General features: G+C 35.8%; 1 protein-coding gene across 1 annotated transcript in view; it reads right to left on the bottom strand.

Annotated features, from left to right (window-relative positions):
* Window positions 1–18,675, bottom strand: part of ABI3BP (ABI family member 3 binding protein) — a 176,271-nt gene that overhangs the window by 101,756 nt on the left and 55,840 nt on the right. The window contains exons 2-4 of the mRNA XM_066175185.1: window positions 15,101–15,280; window positions 6,971–7,039; window positions 4,867–4,999 (exon numbers count right to left, since the gene is read on the bottom strand). Of these exons, the coding sequence (XP_066031282.1) occupies window positions 4,867–4,999; window positions 6,971–7,039; window positions 15,101–15,280 (382 nt within the window). The remainder of the gene's footprint in view (window positions 1–4,866; window positions 5,000–6,970; window positions 7,040–15,100; window positions 15,281–18,675) is intronic.

The raw sequence follows: 18,675 nt of genomic DNA, 5'->3' as shown, positions 1-18,675 counted from the left end.
AATGACCATTTTAAAGAAAAAGTACAGAGGGTTTTTCCTTTTGAGATGAAGCAAATCTTGTTCACTGTTAAAAGAAGTAAAATTCTAGGATGAACAGGCAAGACATTTTGTTTTCATCTATCAGTGTGAATGATAATGCTTTGCCAAGAATCCCAGTGCCATTTTCCCCTTTTTTAAACAAATCTCTTTTCAGCCAGATTCCCTGAACATGCATGCAGAGTCAAATATTCAGACACAAACAATTAGATGCTGGAAATCTTATAAGGCAGATGGTTTTATGAGATTTCAAGACTAGGTCAGTTTGTATAAATATCATGGATTTATTTGGAACCAGGTCCCAACCAAAACTCCAAACAATTTAATCATGACTATTTTAGTCACACGTAACACTAAACAAACAATTAGGCCTTGGAGATACAAGAACATTCCAGCTCTGTGATTTCGTGTTGCCAGAGACAAAAGATGATACAGCTCATTTCTTTTTTGTTCATAGAAATGTAATCAGAGTTTTTAAAAGAGACTATCAGCATAGCAGGCAGTTATTTATCTACAGTTAGATTTCAGTAGAAATCCAGCATCCATTTAATGTTAGAAAGCAATAAGGGAAATGGTTTGAACTATGACTTTTCAGACACTGAGAGTTGTGCAAATTGACATGAAGTTGATTAGAGTTTCCTTTTTTACTGCTAAACTTATTTTAATGTAACAGACACCAACATATATAAAAAATGGAAAGAATGACACCAGTGATGGTTACCAGTTAACTTTGCAAAGCACTTTCTAATTTAGTTTTGACTTTTACATGATCTCTAAAATTCATTTATTTTGCTTAAAACTTTAAGTAGAATGACTGAAATGAAGAGTGAGAGGCTCTGAAGAGGGAGAGACTTAACAGCAACAAATCGTTCCAGTTTACATCAGCTTTTAGCATGTACTCCCACAGCAGCAACTCAAAAGCATCTGAAACTCAAGAAGTGTATTTGCTGCTGTATGTTTTCCTTTAAGAAATTCTGCTGTTTAAAATATATTTTTATGACACTTGCACCACAAAGTATGAGTTGGTTGGCAGCTGCATAATAATAGAAATTTGTAAATAGGCACAGGAGGAGATAGGCACATATCTTTCCAAATTTAGGGTTTTGAAAACCCTACTTCTATGTACTTTACAACATAAAGACTAAGTAGGGACTCTTCTCTGGTTTTCCCTTACTGTTCTTCTTACTTTTTTTTTTCAAGCATCAGATACAATAAAATACAAAATCTGTGCTACTTGCAAGCATGACATTAGGACATTTAAATCACAGGCAAACCAATTGAAACGTCAATGAAAGTGTGTTTGTTTTTCTATACAATCCACTCAATAGCATATTACATTTTACCATATCTATAAACCCTGCTTTCATCTAACATGGAAAATAATGATTTTTGTTCCATCCCCTAATTTCTTCTCCTAAAGAACTGAAAGTCAAAGTCCAACTTTTTCAACCCCCAGCTACAGAGATGTTCTAATCAAAGCAAATACAAAGAAAGAAAAATCTACAGAGTATTCTCTCTTTTCCAGACCTGGATGAACCGTAAATTAAACCCTAGCACTTTTATTTTGGCAGATCTGTCCACTAATATTTGTTTAAACACAGACAGGCAGAGAGAAAACAAGCCTCTTACTCTCTTGGAAATAATAAAAAGAGGAACTGAACATGGCTGTGCAGCAGGATATCATGACTCTGCCATCTTCCCTCATCAACTGTCTTCCACTGGTGTCAGAAGGCAGAAGATGCGGAGAAAGGTTCCACCAACTGTGCTTTCTGGTGCTATGTAGTTTTCATCAGTTACATAAAACTTATCACTTGAGATTTTTGATTTAGATATTTTTGTTTTATTTTAAATTCTGGTGCTAAGGATCTGATGAGAGATAACAGTCACTTCAAGAACGCTTCAACATTTCACCTTTAATTTTCAGTCCATAAAAATGGCCGTGAATACTTTTGCTTCAACAAGGGATTAGCATTTGAGGTTCTCTTGAAGGAAATACATAGCACTCTATTGGCTTATGCTCTTAATCTCTAAGGAGTTAAACCAAAAGAACGATTTGCTGAAAAATATCACAGTAAATTTTTTTCATTGGAGTTTCATAAAAATTTCACAGATACAGGAGATCACTCTGTGCCATGAAAAAGCAAGCAATAATTTCACTGAAGCAGTAAAAGATATCAATCCTCCTTGAGAATATGGCACCTCTGATTCCAAACTCATTTGCTCACAAAACCAGATCTTCCAAGGAATATCCCACTGAGGTCAAACTCGCACTAGAGAAAATCTTGGCCTGCAGAATTGTACAATTCCATGTGGTTTCTATCTTCTGACTCAGTAACATATTGAAATAACTTTTATTATGCAACATTTGTACAAAAGCCTAACATTCACATGGAGATGGTAAAATCTGAGGCCGAGAACAGTGACTCCATTTCAGGTCACAGAGAATAACAAATTCAAAGCTTGGTGGGATATTTAGTGACAGAACTGAGCTAAGAGGTCCTGGCTGCTATGCACTGCCAATGCCAAAGGTTAGAGGTTAGCCACTAACAGCAATCTTGAGGATGATTAACAGTACATCGCAGCATGTCACAGTAAGGAGAATATGCCAGAAGAAAAAGCATCAAGTCAGGGAGACTTCCCCTGAAATAGATTGAAATATCAGCGAATCCATTATGTGCTTCTTAAGTCTTGTACTTTTACCACAACACTAACTTGCTAAGAATGGGCTACTTCCTATCTTTCTCTTATTGTACATTATCAACCGGCATTCAAATTATTATAATATATTAATAGTTTTTCTTCTACACACTGATGAGAAATATCTCTGGATCTAATCTCAGAATTCTAGATACATGCACCATGGTCACATGGACAACTGTTCTCATCATTTATACAAATCACAAGCACTTTGGCCCAGTAAAGGTAAAATTAATAAGAGCACCACTTAAGTGACTTTTTTTTCTTCATTAACTTCATTGTTATGGTTGACTGAAAAACAGAAATCTGGTTAAAACAGAAATCTGGTTATAGTTATATATGTATCTTTGATAGGATCATTTGAAATTTGATATAAATGTAGCTACTCCTGTCTGCCAACATTCCACGAGAATGGAGTGCACATTAAAAGTAATTCCTGAGAGGAGGAATACATTAGAATATATTCTAGATACAGCAAGACACTAGTAGCACACTGCCCTAACTGAAAAACTATGTTAAAAACTTTGTTCAAATTTAGAGTCATTGAATGTCCAAAGAGAAAATTCAGCTACTGAGGAGAAAACACAGAATTGATGAAGGCATGGTGGTGGACACCATTTGCCTTGAATTTGCAGGCAGATTAATACAGGATATAGGCTTCTTCTGAAGTGTTCTTCCTTCCCACTGCACAATGGGTGCTGCAACATTGGTGCTGACACAACACATAAAGACAAATTCCTTGGTAAAAATGGTGCTACAAACATTACGTCAGAACACTTTACAAGTTCATCCAAGATCAGCTCATTTCTTCAGTTTCTCCCAGCAGGAAAATATTTGCTTCTTTCTTTATTGAAAGAGCAAAATCTAAGACTAAACCAGTTTTTATTTCTACTGAAGAAATATCTGATCAAATTTCATCCTTGGACAGTTACTAACATTCCATGACAGTTTCCCAACAAGCATTAACATTTTTTTGAGAGTTTGAAATTCTGGTTGGTGATAAAGATCCAAACTCTTTTCATGAGAAATTTCTAGTGCTGGAAAGGATTAGTCCTTTTGTGAGGCATGAAACTTTCGTAAAGGTATGAAAAAGCTCATCCTGGCTACATGGGATTTTTTTTAACATTACCTATGTTTGGCATCCAGTTTAATTGTGTCTACTAGAGTTTTCTTATGAACATGAGAAGAAAGAAAATTCAAGTCTAAATTAGAAAGCTACAAATTAGACAAATATTAGATAGGTATAAGAAATATTCTGAATCATAAAAAAAAAAAATAGTACATTTAAAACCCAAAAGATAACAGTTGCAAAACAGATGTAGATGCATCCCACGGGTGCACAATGTTTCTTTTTAGTTTCACAAAACACTGCTGAGTAGAATAGAGCTTCACACAATGTAAATGAAAGTAAAAAAACATTCTTCTGTTGTCAAGGAAGAATATAAAGAGAACACAAAAAGACAAAGTAGGAAAAACATCTGCATTTGCAATTTAAAAACCATAATAATGCACTTGATTGTGAAGCTCTTCTGCACTGTTTCTTCTCTTGGAACTGCTGCTTGGTAAGTCTTCCTGAGTTTCCCACCTACTGTGCCACCCAGTAAATGCCAAAAATATCCACATAGAAGAGATTCTCTTTTACTTACAACAGAAAATTAATGAAAGCTGTGCTTTATCAATAACAGGAAAGCAGTTTTATTGATAAGACACAATAAAGGAAAAAAAAAGTCAAATGGTGTTAAAACAAGACATCTTCCCCCCACCTCCGCGCAACAAAAGACTTCTTTTACACTAATTCAGTCAACTCTAAAGCAAAATATTTCCTGTGATTTAACAAAGTTTCAGTTGGTTCAGATACAAATGAAGGTAGAGCCAAGGCCATTAGTTTAAGAACAAAGGATCCAGTGTGAAATAGCAAGATTTTTAATTCAGCATGTAGACATCAGACTAAGCTTGCTGTCAAATAAAGAATTGCAAAGCACTAGCATGAGCAAATAAGAAAACTTACTTCACATTCAGAACCATTGTTTACAACATTTTAATTTCCACTGTATAGTTTATCTTAATCACAGCAGAGAGCTGCGCTGAATGAAATCATGGTAGTAATAAACCTCATCCTTTTCTTGTTGTTACCTGTCACTAGCACAGTTACTTGTTGCTGTCCAGTCATGTTGAGGGTTGACTAGGATGCCCCAAGAGAGAAATACAGAGGTTGGGGTGAGAGTGCCAACCACCAGCTGCAGAGGCTTTTGTGTCTTGTTCCGACCTACATAAGAAACATATAAAGTTAATTTCTCTCTCCTGCATTATGTAAAGTTTTTGCAGATGGATAATTAAGTAAATGAAGATCTACTCTTCTAAGCTTGAAGGGAAAGGTACAACAGTTCTCTATTTTTCATGGTCACTATTTCTAACGAAAGATTTACAAAAGTGGCAGAGACAGTTTCCACTGTCACTTTTTCAACCTAATATTCCAGGTAAAACTAGTTTTTGAAAATGATCATTTGGTGGTTTAAGTACTCTTAGTGTAAGAATAAGCTATAGGTAGATAAAATTAAAAACTCTGGCTATCTTGGACTATATCACAGAAGACATGACAGAGTCCAGGACATTAGAAATTCTCCATGGGTGTGATAAAAATAGTAATTTCTTGGCAGGTTTCTCAGTAACACCACAAATATATCTACACATAATAAATACTTTCTAGAGTATTCTTCAGAGTAAAATAAAACCTACAAAAGTTTTTTTTGCTTTTAACTGCAGGTGGATCTGAGTCAATGTCTATCTGCGAGATTTTTCTCTTTTAATTACTGACTATACTGAAATCAAGTTTTGCATGATATTGAACTTCAGCTTTGCTCTGTATGAAGGAGAAAAATTCATCTGTGGAGAAAAAACTTATTTTATACAAAGTTTAATAGCTAATAGATGAAAATGAACAAACGATCTAGAGACTATTTTGAACCTGTGGTTTATGGACTGCTACAGGCCCAAGGAGAATCTCTGGTGTTTGAAATATGATTACTATAGGAAATCAATATATTCTTTACATCACATTACATACTTCAAAAATCTAAAAGATCTGTACCTCCCCAAAACATACAGGTGACCAACATTTCCTGAAAGTTTATAAGCCACTGATCTAAAGGGTTTTTTTCTCACTGTTGTGAAGCAGATTTGACTAACTTTCTTATTATGCCTTTTGAGCCCTGTTATCTCTTCACTTAACCATCCCCAGTGACATTCTGATCTGTATTTTTAATCAATACATGTGTGTACATTTAGAAATGTTAACCATGTTGGTTTTTACTTTATGTTGATGGTGAATATGTTGCTACAAAACCTACACTAAAACCCAACATATATATGTTGCATCTGAAAGATGCACTTTCCAAAATCTTTCCAGACATACTGTTTTATACCTGGCCAAGGGCAAGAAAAGATTTATCCAAGCATTAAAAGAAGTTAGGAAAAGAAACTTAAAAATCTAAAGATCATAGAATAATTTGGGTTGGGAAGGAACCTTTAAGGACCTTCTAGTCCAAGTCCCCTGCCATGAGCAGGGACATCCTTAACTGGATCAGGTGTCTCAGAGCCCTCTCCAACCTGACCTTAAGTGCTTCCAAGGTTAGGTCATCAGTTTATTTTTTCCAACAGTCTAGTCATCCTGAACGAAATCTCCATATTAAAGGAAGGAATTCAGAACTAACAATATTAATGATATGATTAAGGTCATATAGAAAGACTTTGAAACAGACGAGAATGAAATTCAGGTTTCTACTCTGCTGGGTACAGATTCAGCTGGAAATATCACTCTTTCTGTAACCTCTTGCATCAGCAAACTTAGTAGTAGTATTGATACAGAGACAGACAGACAGACATGTGCTACCATTTTCTAATGAGAAACAAAGAGCATTAACATGTCTGTGGATGAAAGAATCCTTAGTTGTAGTTTGGGAAGAATAATGTCTTTAAACATTAGAAATTAGGATTCTAAATTTCAATTCTCATTTGTAAGAATTTTATGCAAAAAATTGTTAGGTATATCTTCATATTTTGAACACTATGTGTGGCTACTGACTAGGAAACACTGTCCTACATTTTACCTTTCCACATAAGGAATTTGTACATCCCAGTCAGATGCCTACAAGTAGAATGATATTTTCAGAGAAACCCAGCAAAAGGTTCTGTTTTCTTTCAAATATTTTAGGAAAGAGATGCAGTAATATTAAAATACCTGAACAAGATTTCTTGTTACTTGAAACACGTGCTGGTCTTACTGAAACCAAATACCGTGGCTCTGCATCTGCAAATGAATGAAAAAGCAATTAGTACAGATTAGTAAAGAGAGAGAAAGGGAAAGCAATACCAAAAAAATTCCAAAGCTTGCTGTACTACTGAAAAGGTTCTGCCAGTGTGGGGAAAACCACACTAATTTAACTCCACTGACTCAGTGCACCTAAATCACTGGAAAGCCATACTATGGATGTACTTCAATTGTTTAATCAGTCTTTTTAAATGGGTTTCATCTGCACCCAATAACCAAGGTAAGCATTGAATCAGCTGTTCAAAGCAGTGTGGAAAAAAAGAATTAGTTAAAAAAAGGCACCCCAAAGTGCAAATACATCTTCTTTTACAAAAAAAGGTTTTTTAATATTTAAAGAGGTACACAAGTGTGGGACGCTTGTAACAACTTGGACATTATTTATATTGAGACTGAAAACTAGAAATAAGGAAACCTTTAAAATAATTTGGTTTCCACCTATTTTAAACAGTTTTCTGCTCTGCATTTATGTCCACTTATGAGACTGTTATAACTCTCACCAAGTATTCAACAGGATTATTTTAAAGCATGACCTTGAAAGTTCGAGAACTACAAAACCAGTCTTCAAAACTCTAAAAATTTATGGGTTTATCAGTACAATGTCCAAGGATTGTGAAAGAAAGTTATTAAAATATTTTGAAACAGTTTTTCCCTGCTCCATAAATGGAAAACTTAATTCTGACTGTAATCTGAAATGACTTGTATAGCAGTATAGAAATAGATCAGCTGCTAAATAAAATATGGAAATAAACAAAGACAAATGGCATAAACAAATGCCTCACTGAACATCTCAGCTACAAGACCTGGCAGTTTTCAGGATTCATTAGTTCTAGAAGGTGTTTATGTTCTGCAACAAAGTGTTCTTTGTGGAAATATTTTGTGTTATATGCTGTTCATTAGGCTTTATTTTTGTGAATTTAAAAAATGTTGCATTAATAAAGAATACAACACATTCTCATTTTCCAAAGAATTCATGACCCTTCTGACCGAAATACAGCCTACAAAAGAAAGTATTTAGGAAAACATCCTAAGACTAGATGTTGAGAGAGAAGAGGCTGTTAGAGAAGAGGCAGGTTTAAAAGTTCTACTTCTTTAGAACCACTGAACTTAAAACAATATTATGATCATTATAACTGAAATCAGAAAATGAAATTCTTAAGAAAATCCATTCAATACCTGGGACAAAACACTAAATTTCTGTTCTGTACTTAAGATATATCTTAATTTAGAAATATGATTCCATGATTCCTGAGCAGAACCACCCATGCTCCTATATAGATGTTAAGAGTAGAGCAACTGTAATTTAAGTTAAATTAATTGGTTTGATGCGCACTGTCAAAGCATTATGCATGGACTGGAGGACACATGCCTTGAAATGCTTTTATTCTGGGCAACTATACATTCTATATCCAAGGCACCTGAAATTTAAAAATGCAGAGAGATTTTTCAATATCATAAAATGAGCCCTGACTCATTAGAAATGGGAGTTCTTTCTTAGTCTTTTGCTGCAATTCAACATTTCTTTTAGTAAGGTCAGAAGACTACTGAGTTTCCACACTGATTCACTCTTGCTGAGAAATATGACTATCAATCATCATCACAATGCTGAAATCATCTGATGCTACTATGACTCAATTCATTTTCAGGGTGTTAAAACATTGCCTCACCCATGTATTAAATTCTATCAAGTTACAGGAAACATTTCATGATAAACTGTGTTCTTTTATGATACCTATATATTCATAATCCATTCCACAGATCCATGTCTATAAGAAGCAGGAATCCTGGGAAGAGGTAAGTAACACAGCAGAAGAAAATGAAAATTCTGCAGAATACCAGAACTTCAATAAAACCATAACTTACTTTGCAGTAATTCATTTAATGCTTAAGAGATAAATTGCAGAAATAGGAGGTAGGTAGGAAAATGTGACAGTCACTCTTAAAAGCATGGATGTTTGACTGGATGTAATTATGATTCACAGAATAGACCAACTATTTACATGAAAATATACTTTAAAAGAGAAGCTTGTTTGAAAAATAAAATTAGAACTTCATGTAAATGCAAACTACACCACAGAGTACAGACAAGCCTGTTTGCAACTGAATATTTCTTATTTTCTTTGAACTGTATTTAGTAAGAAAAGGATAGTTACAAAACTAGGATCCATGTTGAAACATCTGGACACAGATACATGAGTCCACCATCTTCCTCCAAAAATAATTTCAACACTAATCAGTATACAACAGAGATATACATGATAAAGATACAAAATATAGATCTGTCTGTCTCTCATTTGTGAGTGCCCACAATCTTACAAATGAAAGATCCCTACAAAACAGTGCAAGCTTTAACAACTTCAGGTTGAAATACATTTGCAAATTTGCTATGAAAACCTTAGCTGCGCCTTGATGCCTCACGCATTCTTGGTGGGCTGCTACTCTAGGATCACTTGTTTGAATCTATAACTGTCTAACCCCCTTTATCAAGGCTAGAACAACAAATATCTTGGCTAAGAACTCCTTTTGGATCAGAAATAAAGTCCAAATAGTGACCACCTTCAATTCTTCAGCCACAAAATACTCTAGGAAAACACCCACGTGTACCAAAAAAGTGCTCCTTGGTAAATCCAGGCCTAATTTTTAGTGGTGTAATTCCCCAAGCATGGGCTATTATACCAATAAATGAAACTATTAAAAGAAAAAAACTCCTATTACCAACCTTAACAGTTTATGAAGACAACCACAATGTAACAAAAATACCTGCCACTGACATATCACATTAACGTAGGAGAACACTTACACATGCCATTAGCTAGACTAATAAATCAGTGGCAGCAGATAACTAACATGCATCACAAAAAGCTAGGAAATCCTGCTTTTCCTCAAGCACACTATTCAGGGCCCAGCCAACATGCACTTGAAAGCAAAACAATGTAAGAATGAACTGACTGATGAACTTAGAATAATCTTAAATTCTAGTGTTACAAATGTATCATTAGAATTCATGGACCACTGGATTCAGTAATCAAAACAAAGTATTTTTGGCTTGAGGCTGCAAGTCCTTAAACTGTATTTATGGATTGCTAAAGACTCACCATAGGATGTTGTTAATGGCAAAGTTGGGGAAGGGGAGGATGGGAAGTGTTGTAGTGTAACCAGCATGGGAAACGACCGAGAAGTGGGGCAAAGGGGCTGGCATGAATGAACCCCAGCTGATCAATGCACTTGTGTAGAGGAACGGTCATCTGCTGACTTCCTCCAGGTCCTCCCTTCCACTAGGCTCAGCTAGCATTAGGAATGAGGAACCTGCTTTCTGGTGAGCTAGCAGGAGGCAACATAATGCTGAATTAATATTCACGTTACTTGGCGTCTTGAAAAGCATGTAGCTAATACAACTGCCAGTTTCTGGTAATTGATTAGCTATAGGAAACTGCACGGCAAGATCTTTTAGCTAAGCACTGCTCTAGCACAGATCCCTGAATTACATTTTTTAAAATGTGCTCAAGGTGGTACTAGAACTCTCTCATATATACACATAAACACAAAATTCACCGATCACCTAATAGCGTTGTTATAAAGCAGGATTACCAATACATTCCCTTCTTACACTGTACAACCTTGTACAAGAAAAGGAAAAGCAAAAGCATTGCCCAAGTTTGAGCTGGTTTTAGAAACTGAAAGGGAAAATAATTTTGTTCACTCTATTAAGTAATTGCTGCTCATTCTTACAAAACTTTCCTGTCTCCACCCAATTTTTTTGCGTTTCACCAACAGTATCAACAATTTCTAGGAGGCTGGCCTGCAATTTTCCTAGGCAAGTTAGAAAAGACTAACACAAATTTCTTCAGCAAGAAAAGACTAACACAAATTTCTTAAGCAAATACTCTTTCTTTACAAGTCAGGAAGGCTGAAAGAATTAAGATAAAGATTTAAGTCAAGCCCAGGGCTTTTGGATGGGTCCATTCACCTTTTTATTAGTCTAGCTGAATTGACATCTTGATGTCTTTTGACAGTATCTGAATAGCTTTCATGACCAAAAATAATATTGTTTACTGTCATGTGAGTACATAAAGTACACTCAGCACAAACCACATCTGGTGTCCTGAAACAGAGGCATAATTCTTGGAAACAAACTTTGCTGCTGCCTTGTCGTTGACATTTCAGTATGATTCAGATCTATCTACTGGTGCATAAAGCTGCCCAAGACTTTTTTGCCAGCAGAAACTCATTACAAGTTCAGGAAATCCAACAGAATCTTTTTCTCTTTGCATGTGCCCTCTGCAGGCAGATCCCAATTAATTGATAAGGTTAAGCAATTGCTGCCTCAGTGGCTACACAACTTGCAAAACAAAGGGAAAACAGATATTTTAAGATAAGAATTTCTGTAGTGAGGTGCTGAATATTTTAATGGATGAAATGTAGGTGAATGTCACACATTGTACAAAGCCATGTATCTCTCCTGAAAATCCTAGGAAATGTCACGCCCTTAATAATTTCTTTCAAAATATGTCCATCTATAGGCAAGTAATTTTATAAATTAATACATCTGCTAGCTTCAAGCTTTCTGTTAACAGGCTCATAAGAGGTGTGTGACCCAGCAGAAATGCTGACAGTAAATTTCATATTAATCTAAAATGGCTGGGTTGGAAATATGGTAGTTGTGAGCCTCAGAAATATATATTTTATATTATATGTTATAATAAAGTATATGTTGTGTATATTGTGTCATCTTCCATATTCCAGTTCCAACTGGGGACAGTTATCCCAAACAGAACACAGATTATGCCGCTCCACTAACAAAACCAGGGATGCAGAGCTATAGCAAGGAAATGTGAAAATGTCTGCAAGGCACTTCAGTCTACCTTGTAGGCCTATACTCTTTGTTAGAAAGGAGAAATTATATTTAAAGGACTGATGCATTTTAGGAAGGGAATAATAATGACTTATATGTGAAGACTGTGTGTTTTCTTGCACTGGCCTAACACCTAAATTAATGCTTTTTGAGTTTTTGTGGGGTTTTTTGTTTGCTTGTTTGTTTGTTCAGGGTTTTTTGAGTAGGGTCTACAGATTATTGTTTATTTGTTTGATTTTTCCTTAAAAATTTTCACAGAATAAACAATTTTAATACTATCAGAACAAGATCCACTTTCATGGATCTTCCATTCTCCTGGAGCTAATCTCTCTCCCAGGGGATTACATTCCCCAGCACTATTCCTTAATGCATTAGAAAAATATATCTTTTAAAGAGTAACAAATAAATGCCCTTAAATGTCCATTTCTAATCTTTACCTTTCAGCTACAAACCAATTTAAGGTTGGGATCATTGCCCCTAATTTGACTGGGAAAGGTTTCTCTTTTGATGAACCAGTAAAACTAACAAGAAAGGAGGAAGCATTAAATTGTGTTAGTCTTGGTCTAAAAAAACCGCAATGAATTTTCATATTTGGGAACCACTTCCTCCACATCCTGTTCAATAAAAGCCTCACCTACCACTGTTCAGGGAAGCCTGTAAACTCACTGGCTTTCTGTAAAATTCAGGTAAGTCAAAGCATGAGAGGAGCAAAAAGGAGTTCTCAGGGCAAAAATGAATGTTTTTTGTATAAACCTAGCTGTTTTGACTGTGGAAAAAATGTGTGGAACACACTGAAGATCATTTTCAGAGTGTGCAGGGGTGCTTGGATCACTAGAATATCTAGAACATGGAACAGACAACCTTGAGTGTGAAATTTAATGTACATTGTTTTAACAAGAAGGTAACATACTAGGCCAACTTCATCACATATGAGGTGTACCAGGAGTACAAAGATAATCTGAGATTTTTCAGCAATAGGATCTAGGGGGTTTCTATATTTGGCATATTTCTTGAGAGTATTTTTATTGTCCCCCTAGAACACCTTGCTTTTTCTAAAATCAATATAAAGTGTATGCTGGATCTGAGGTCTCTGGCTGCCACAATAAAAATTAATCATTGTTCCTAGAATTAAGAACTATTCTACAATTCTTCCAGCTTCTGCCAGAAACTGCTCCCTAAGTATGGTGGGGAGGAGGGAGTGTGCAGCAATCATCTCTGTCTTCATTTCTGCCACACAAGTCACTCTAAAGCAGAGCCAAAAGCACAACTGATGTTTATTGCTTTAGCTCGTGTTCTGTACACATTTGGAAAGCACAGTCAAAGCTGCAGTTTAATGTTGTGTTTCATATTTGTGAAATGGGAAATATTATGCTCTCTCTGCTTCCAATAAACAAGTCCCCAAGGCATACAATCTTACCCTAAATCTCTCAACTAAAAGCAACAGCTCCAATAAATGTACTGGTAATTGCCTTAAAAAAATGTTTGCAACTTGAAGAACATATTTCTGATAACTTCTTTTACTCCTGTCTTTTCAAAGATGAAGATTTTCGAAGGTTAGAAATGCTTGCCTTGCTGTCCATAATATGTTGCATTTTTCATGTTTAGTTACTGGATGTTCAGAAGTCACAAGAATAGATTTATTGTCACAAGGAAACAGACAACTTCTATTAGCATGAGGGAGATAAAATTTTGATGTTATTCTCCTTTGAAATAATCATAAAGCAAGAGTATTCCTCAACATTTGTGCTTTTCCCTCTCCAGACACCCTACAGCAAACAGATATGCATGTGGTCTGTGCTCTGATGTGCTGCAGAACTGAAGGAAGGTGCCTAGCTTCCAGACATTAGCTGCTATGGTTAAAGCTGAAAAATATCAATACACTTGAAATTCCAAGTGGCCTTGAGCTTCCAGTTATCAGTTTTGCAAAACATGAGGTATAAAAGCTTCTGTTAAATAGAAAGTGCAAATGATCTTACAGGATGTTACGTACTTTTTTTTGCTCTTCCCTAAGATCTCAGAGTACCTGAAAAATATTAATCCTCACTACTCCTGCAGCAGGCATTGTTATGCCTAATGCACAGTATACTATATAAAATCCTGTACATCATTCTTAGTGAACTGATTCAAAAGTTACACGTAGGATGAATTAGGTAAGTCAGATCCAGCTTAAGTGATGGTTATGAAGTCAAACACTGGATTGGTGATAGAATTACAAAGAGATCCCAGGAGTACCAACTCATGAAAAGGAAAGTTAACCTTTGCCACAGTGATCCTATCAGTGTCTAATATCTTAATTATTTTATGTCTAACATCTTATATTTTCAGTTTTTATTCTGCAGTTTTCAGCCCAGAGCAGACACCCACAATGGCCTCAACTGACCACATCAAAAAAATGGTAATTATTACTTCTCTCCTCATGCATAATTTCCTCTCCCCTTGTTTTACACCAATATCACCAGCATTACAATGATGAGGGTAAATGTATTCATTTCAGGCTAGAAAAACTTAAAGAAATCAATAGGAAAATCCTTAGGGATTTGACAGATTTCTCAGAAGGCCAAATCCTGATAAATCAATGTTTTAAAAATTTATTCTTCCTTCTCTAGTCCAGATAACAGGATATAGAATTCTTGACATGGTTTAATCTCTTCTATAAAACAGCTCATGGAATTCTGTCAGTAACATCTGACATGGAAGTTAGAGGTTAATCTATAAAATGTAATATTGAAGGAGATACCTACAAGAATAGGCATCATTTTGATATGAATGTTTCTGTCAAAAGGAATCAACCACACAATTCTCAAGACTGTTTCACTACTTTATCTATTATGTGTTAAAAGCATGTACCTTTCCCTTGTATTCTCCTTTACAGCGGCATCTTTAGGCAAACCATCCCATTTGATCTGTGATGTGTTCAAGTTTAGTACAGCCTCTCAGTAAAACAAAAATCCTCAAAATAAATACCAATAAACAATTTTTTCCATACAACAAGAACTAGTTGTTCCCCTTGAAGGATCTGCTAATTCCACTTTCCAATGAAATTCTTGACAGCAATCTTAAACAAACACAAAGAAACCCTGAGCAACAACCCAATGAAACAAAAAAAACTAGGTGAACAAAAGGTTCATATTCTCCTCATTCTCTTCCCATTATTCATTACCACAACAGCATGCAAAGCAAATACATCTTACCAAGTTCTGTTATATAGTTTTTTCCTTCTGAAGGCAAAGGAATGTACTGATTAGAAAATAAGTTGCTTCCATAACCCAGGACAAAACCTTCCAATTTGGTGCTTTGGCTTGGTCGAAGATATCGCATGCAAACAGTGTCATCTGTCGCATTGATCTGAACCTTCAGACTCTGCCTTTTCACTGGGGAAAGAGTGAAAAAGAGGAGATCAGAATGCATTGTCTTGCAATCACATATTCAGTAATGGAACATGGCAATATAAAAATACAGTACTGTTTAGTTTGCTAATAGCATGCAGCTGAAAAATTCCTTATAGGTGCTGTCTCCTGGAAGCACAATGCATTTAAAAAAGTGAACTAACAGTCATGTAAAATAGTGGTTGCCAACATGACTGTTTTTCCACTAGTTTAGCATTATCATTTGCATTAACATCTACAATTGCAGTAGTAAAACCATGCATGAAGTAAGTGGAAAAAATGCAAGTATTTTCTCCTTTAAATGCAAGAGTTATAGTTGTATTAGCCATATGAAGGTCCCATAGGAGAAAAGTGTACAAGTTTTTGGTTTGATTTTTTGCTTCTTAGTAGAAAATATGAAGCTGTAAAGTTAAATTAATCAGTTAATCACACTCAAAATACATGGTAGGGTATAAACAGTAACTAGATCCAAATAAATCTTCTACAATTTTTTTCCTCTATGTTGGACTGGAAATGTAATTTTGTGTTTGGAATTACACCAGGACACCTCACTAACATAAATACTTTACTCAAAACTACGAAGAAACTCTTTTTAAACATTCATTTTTATGCTTTCCAGGGGAACAGCACATAAAGTAAGAAGCATCTTGTATATCCATCTGCAAAAATTTAACTTGTAGCAACGGAGAATGACTTCACAACAGAATAACTCTTTAGGCTACAAGTTGGTGTTTTGGCTTCTTCTTGGTGGGGTAAGGGAGGATTGGCTTTTCCCTTTTCCTTCCTTGGTATGTACAGTTTTAATACTCCCTTGTTACTGTTAGGCCTATCATATTTTCAGAGCTGGCTTTTTCCCAAAATTACAACACCAGCACTGGACTAGTACATTTTGGGTTGTTATTTCTCTTCTCATTCTCAAAATAAAATTTTTTATCCCCAGCAGATTTTCAGGCATCTGTCCAATCATGAGGGCTGAAATTAACTTATCAGGAAAACACAGAACCTTGCAGACAATGATTTTACTTCAGGAACTAAATCCTGAAGAAAACCTATGAGATAAAGGATAACTGTGATAAATGATGAGATAAATGATCATTGAAAAATAGGGTAGGGTGATACTAAACTTCTTTCTTCCTTTTTCTTTCTCTTTCTTTCTTTCTTTCTTTCTTTCTTTCTTTCTTTCTTTCTTTCTTTCTTTCTTTCTTTCTTTCTTTCTTTCTTTCTCTTTCTCTCTCTCTCTCTCTCTCTCTCTTTCCCTCCCTCTCTCTCTCTCTTTCTCTCTCTGTCTCTCTGTCTCTCTTTATTTTCTCTCAGTAATTGCAGACTGATATTCAAAGTTTCTCTAGACAAGTACTTACTGATTCTCTGGTATGACCCCAACATACCCTGTTTTTTTTAGAGAAATTCTAGTGACTAGAGTTGCCAAGAGACCAAAACCGTCACTTTGTTTAAGCAGATGATTTGAGCATCTGCAGTTGTCTGCACACAGAATGTAAAGCCTTAAGCCAACGCTCCGTGCCTCTTCCCTTTACAGAAAGAAGCGTACAAGTATAATTGATGGAAAACATCTGCCTCCCTTCCTTTATCTAAAGACTGATCAAGAAAAATCATTCAGCCAGGAAACTGTCACAATTTTCCAAAGGCAGCTCTGCCAGGTTCCAGAAGACTGCAAGGCTTCTAGAAAACTCAGTTCTCTGGCATTTTTAGCAGTGCAATACCTTCATGGGGAAAAGGGCAGCAGTTGCCTCTAGTCTCCCAGACATCCTAGTTCGTTTATTTTCACTACAAAAGACTGCTGAGGATGTGCAACTCTGAATTGACTGAATGTAGCACAAACCAGGAAAAAAAGGTAACACACTTCAAATACCTCTGATGGGCTTCATAAAGACACTTACTAAAAGCTGGTAACAGAGTTTATGATAATTATCTCTGACTGACAGCGACCTACATTTGTTTAAATTATGGATTCTTCAAAACCCATTAAGCATTATTGAAATTACAGTCCCTGATCTCTATTGAGTATTCATGTCTAAGAATAAGACTTACAGAACTTAATTAAAATATGGTAATTTGATTTCCATAAAAAATTTCTTAATCAGTCTCAAACCTGAATTTACCAAAACAAAATTAGTGAAGACCTATTTAATTTTAAATTTACAATAATTTAAACATTTTTTTTCCCACAGTTGTATCTACATATCTCTCAATTATACTTTACATCAATTCTATATCAAGACTTAATTCTATACCAAGATTATATTCAATTGGGTCAGATTTCAGTTAGATAAACGCCATTGTTTATTCACAAGTAGTCAATTATAGTGACAAAGAGTCTTGATTTTATTAAAGCCTTAAAATGGTCAGTGAAGTTTCTGCAATTAGAAAGCTTAAATGGGATCCCAAAACAGTAGTAGCTGTGAGATAAGACCCTTTAGATGTCTTTTTTATAGCTAGCATATCAAAACCACCAAGAGAGCTTTTAAAATCAAGGACAGTTCTAGCAGAATAGAAACAGGAATAATGTATTTTTTTAGAAGAGAGAAAAAGGCAGGAATGAAGAAAAGGAGACGCACTTGAAATCTAAAAAAAAAAAAATCCCTGTCCTCACCACCCTGTCTTGACAGGGCAGATAATTTTCCTCTAATTTACTTTTAAGTACAGTGATGGCCTGGATAGCAAAAAGTATTGCAGAGTCTCTGTAGAGTTTAGAAAAAAAGCATTTAGAAAATTTTTTTTAGGTTGGAAAAGACCATCAAGATCATCAAGTTCAACCATAAACCCAGCACCAAGTCCACCCCTAAACCATGTTCCCAAGTGCCACACCTACACAACTTTCAAATACCTTGGTGCCTCAAACATGGTCAGTCTGTTCCAATATTTCATGATCCTTTTGGTGAAGATATTTTTCCTAGTATCCAATCTAAAGCTCCCCTGGCACAACTTGAGGCCATTTTCCCTTGCCCTGTCACTTGTTACTTGGGAGAAGAGGCTGACCCCCACCTGGCCCCTACACCCTCGTTTCAGGCAGTTGTAGAGAGAGATAAGGTTTCCCCAGAGCCTCCTTTTCTCCAATTCCTTCAGCTCTTCCTTGTAAGACTTTTGCTCCTGTCCTTTCATCAGCTTTGTGGCCCTTCTGTGGACATGCCTCAGCTCCTCAACATCTTTCTTGTAGAGAGGGCCCCAAAACTTAATATAGAATTTAGAGCGCAGCCCTACCAGTGCCAAGTACAGGGGGGTGACCACCTCCCTGGTTCTGCTTGGCACACTATTGCTGATAAAGGCCAGACGTCCACTTGGCTCTTGGCCACTTGGGTACACCCTGGCTCATGTACAGCTGCTGGTGACCAGCACACCCAACCCTTTCTCACCAGGCAGCTTTG

This window comes from Chamaea fasciata, unplaced genomic scaffold (genome assembly GCF_029207755.1).
Source record: "Chamaea fasciata isolate MVZ Bird 193981 ecotype frontalis unplaced genomic scaffold, bChaFas1.0.hap1 SCAF_2, whole genome shotgun sequence".
Lineage (NCBI taxonomy): Eukaryota > Metazoa > Chordata > Aves > Passeriformes > Sylviidae > Chamaea > Chamaea fasciata.
This window is presented reverse-complemented; position numbering and strand designations above follow the sequence as displayed.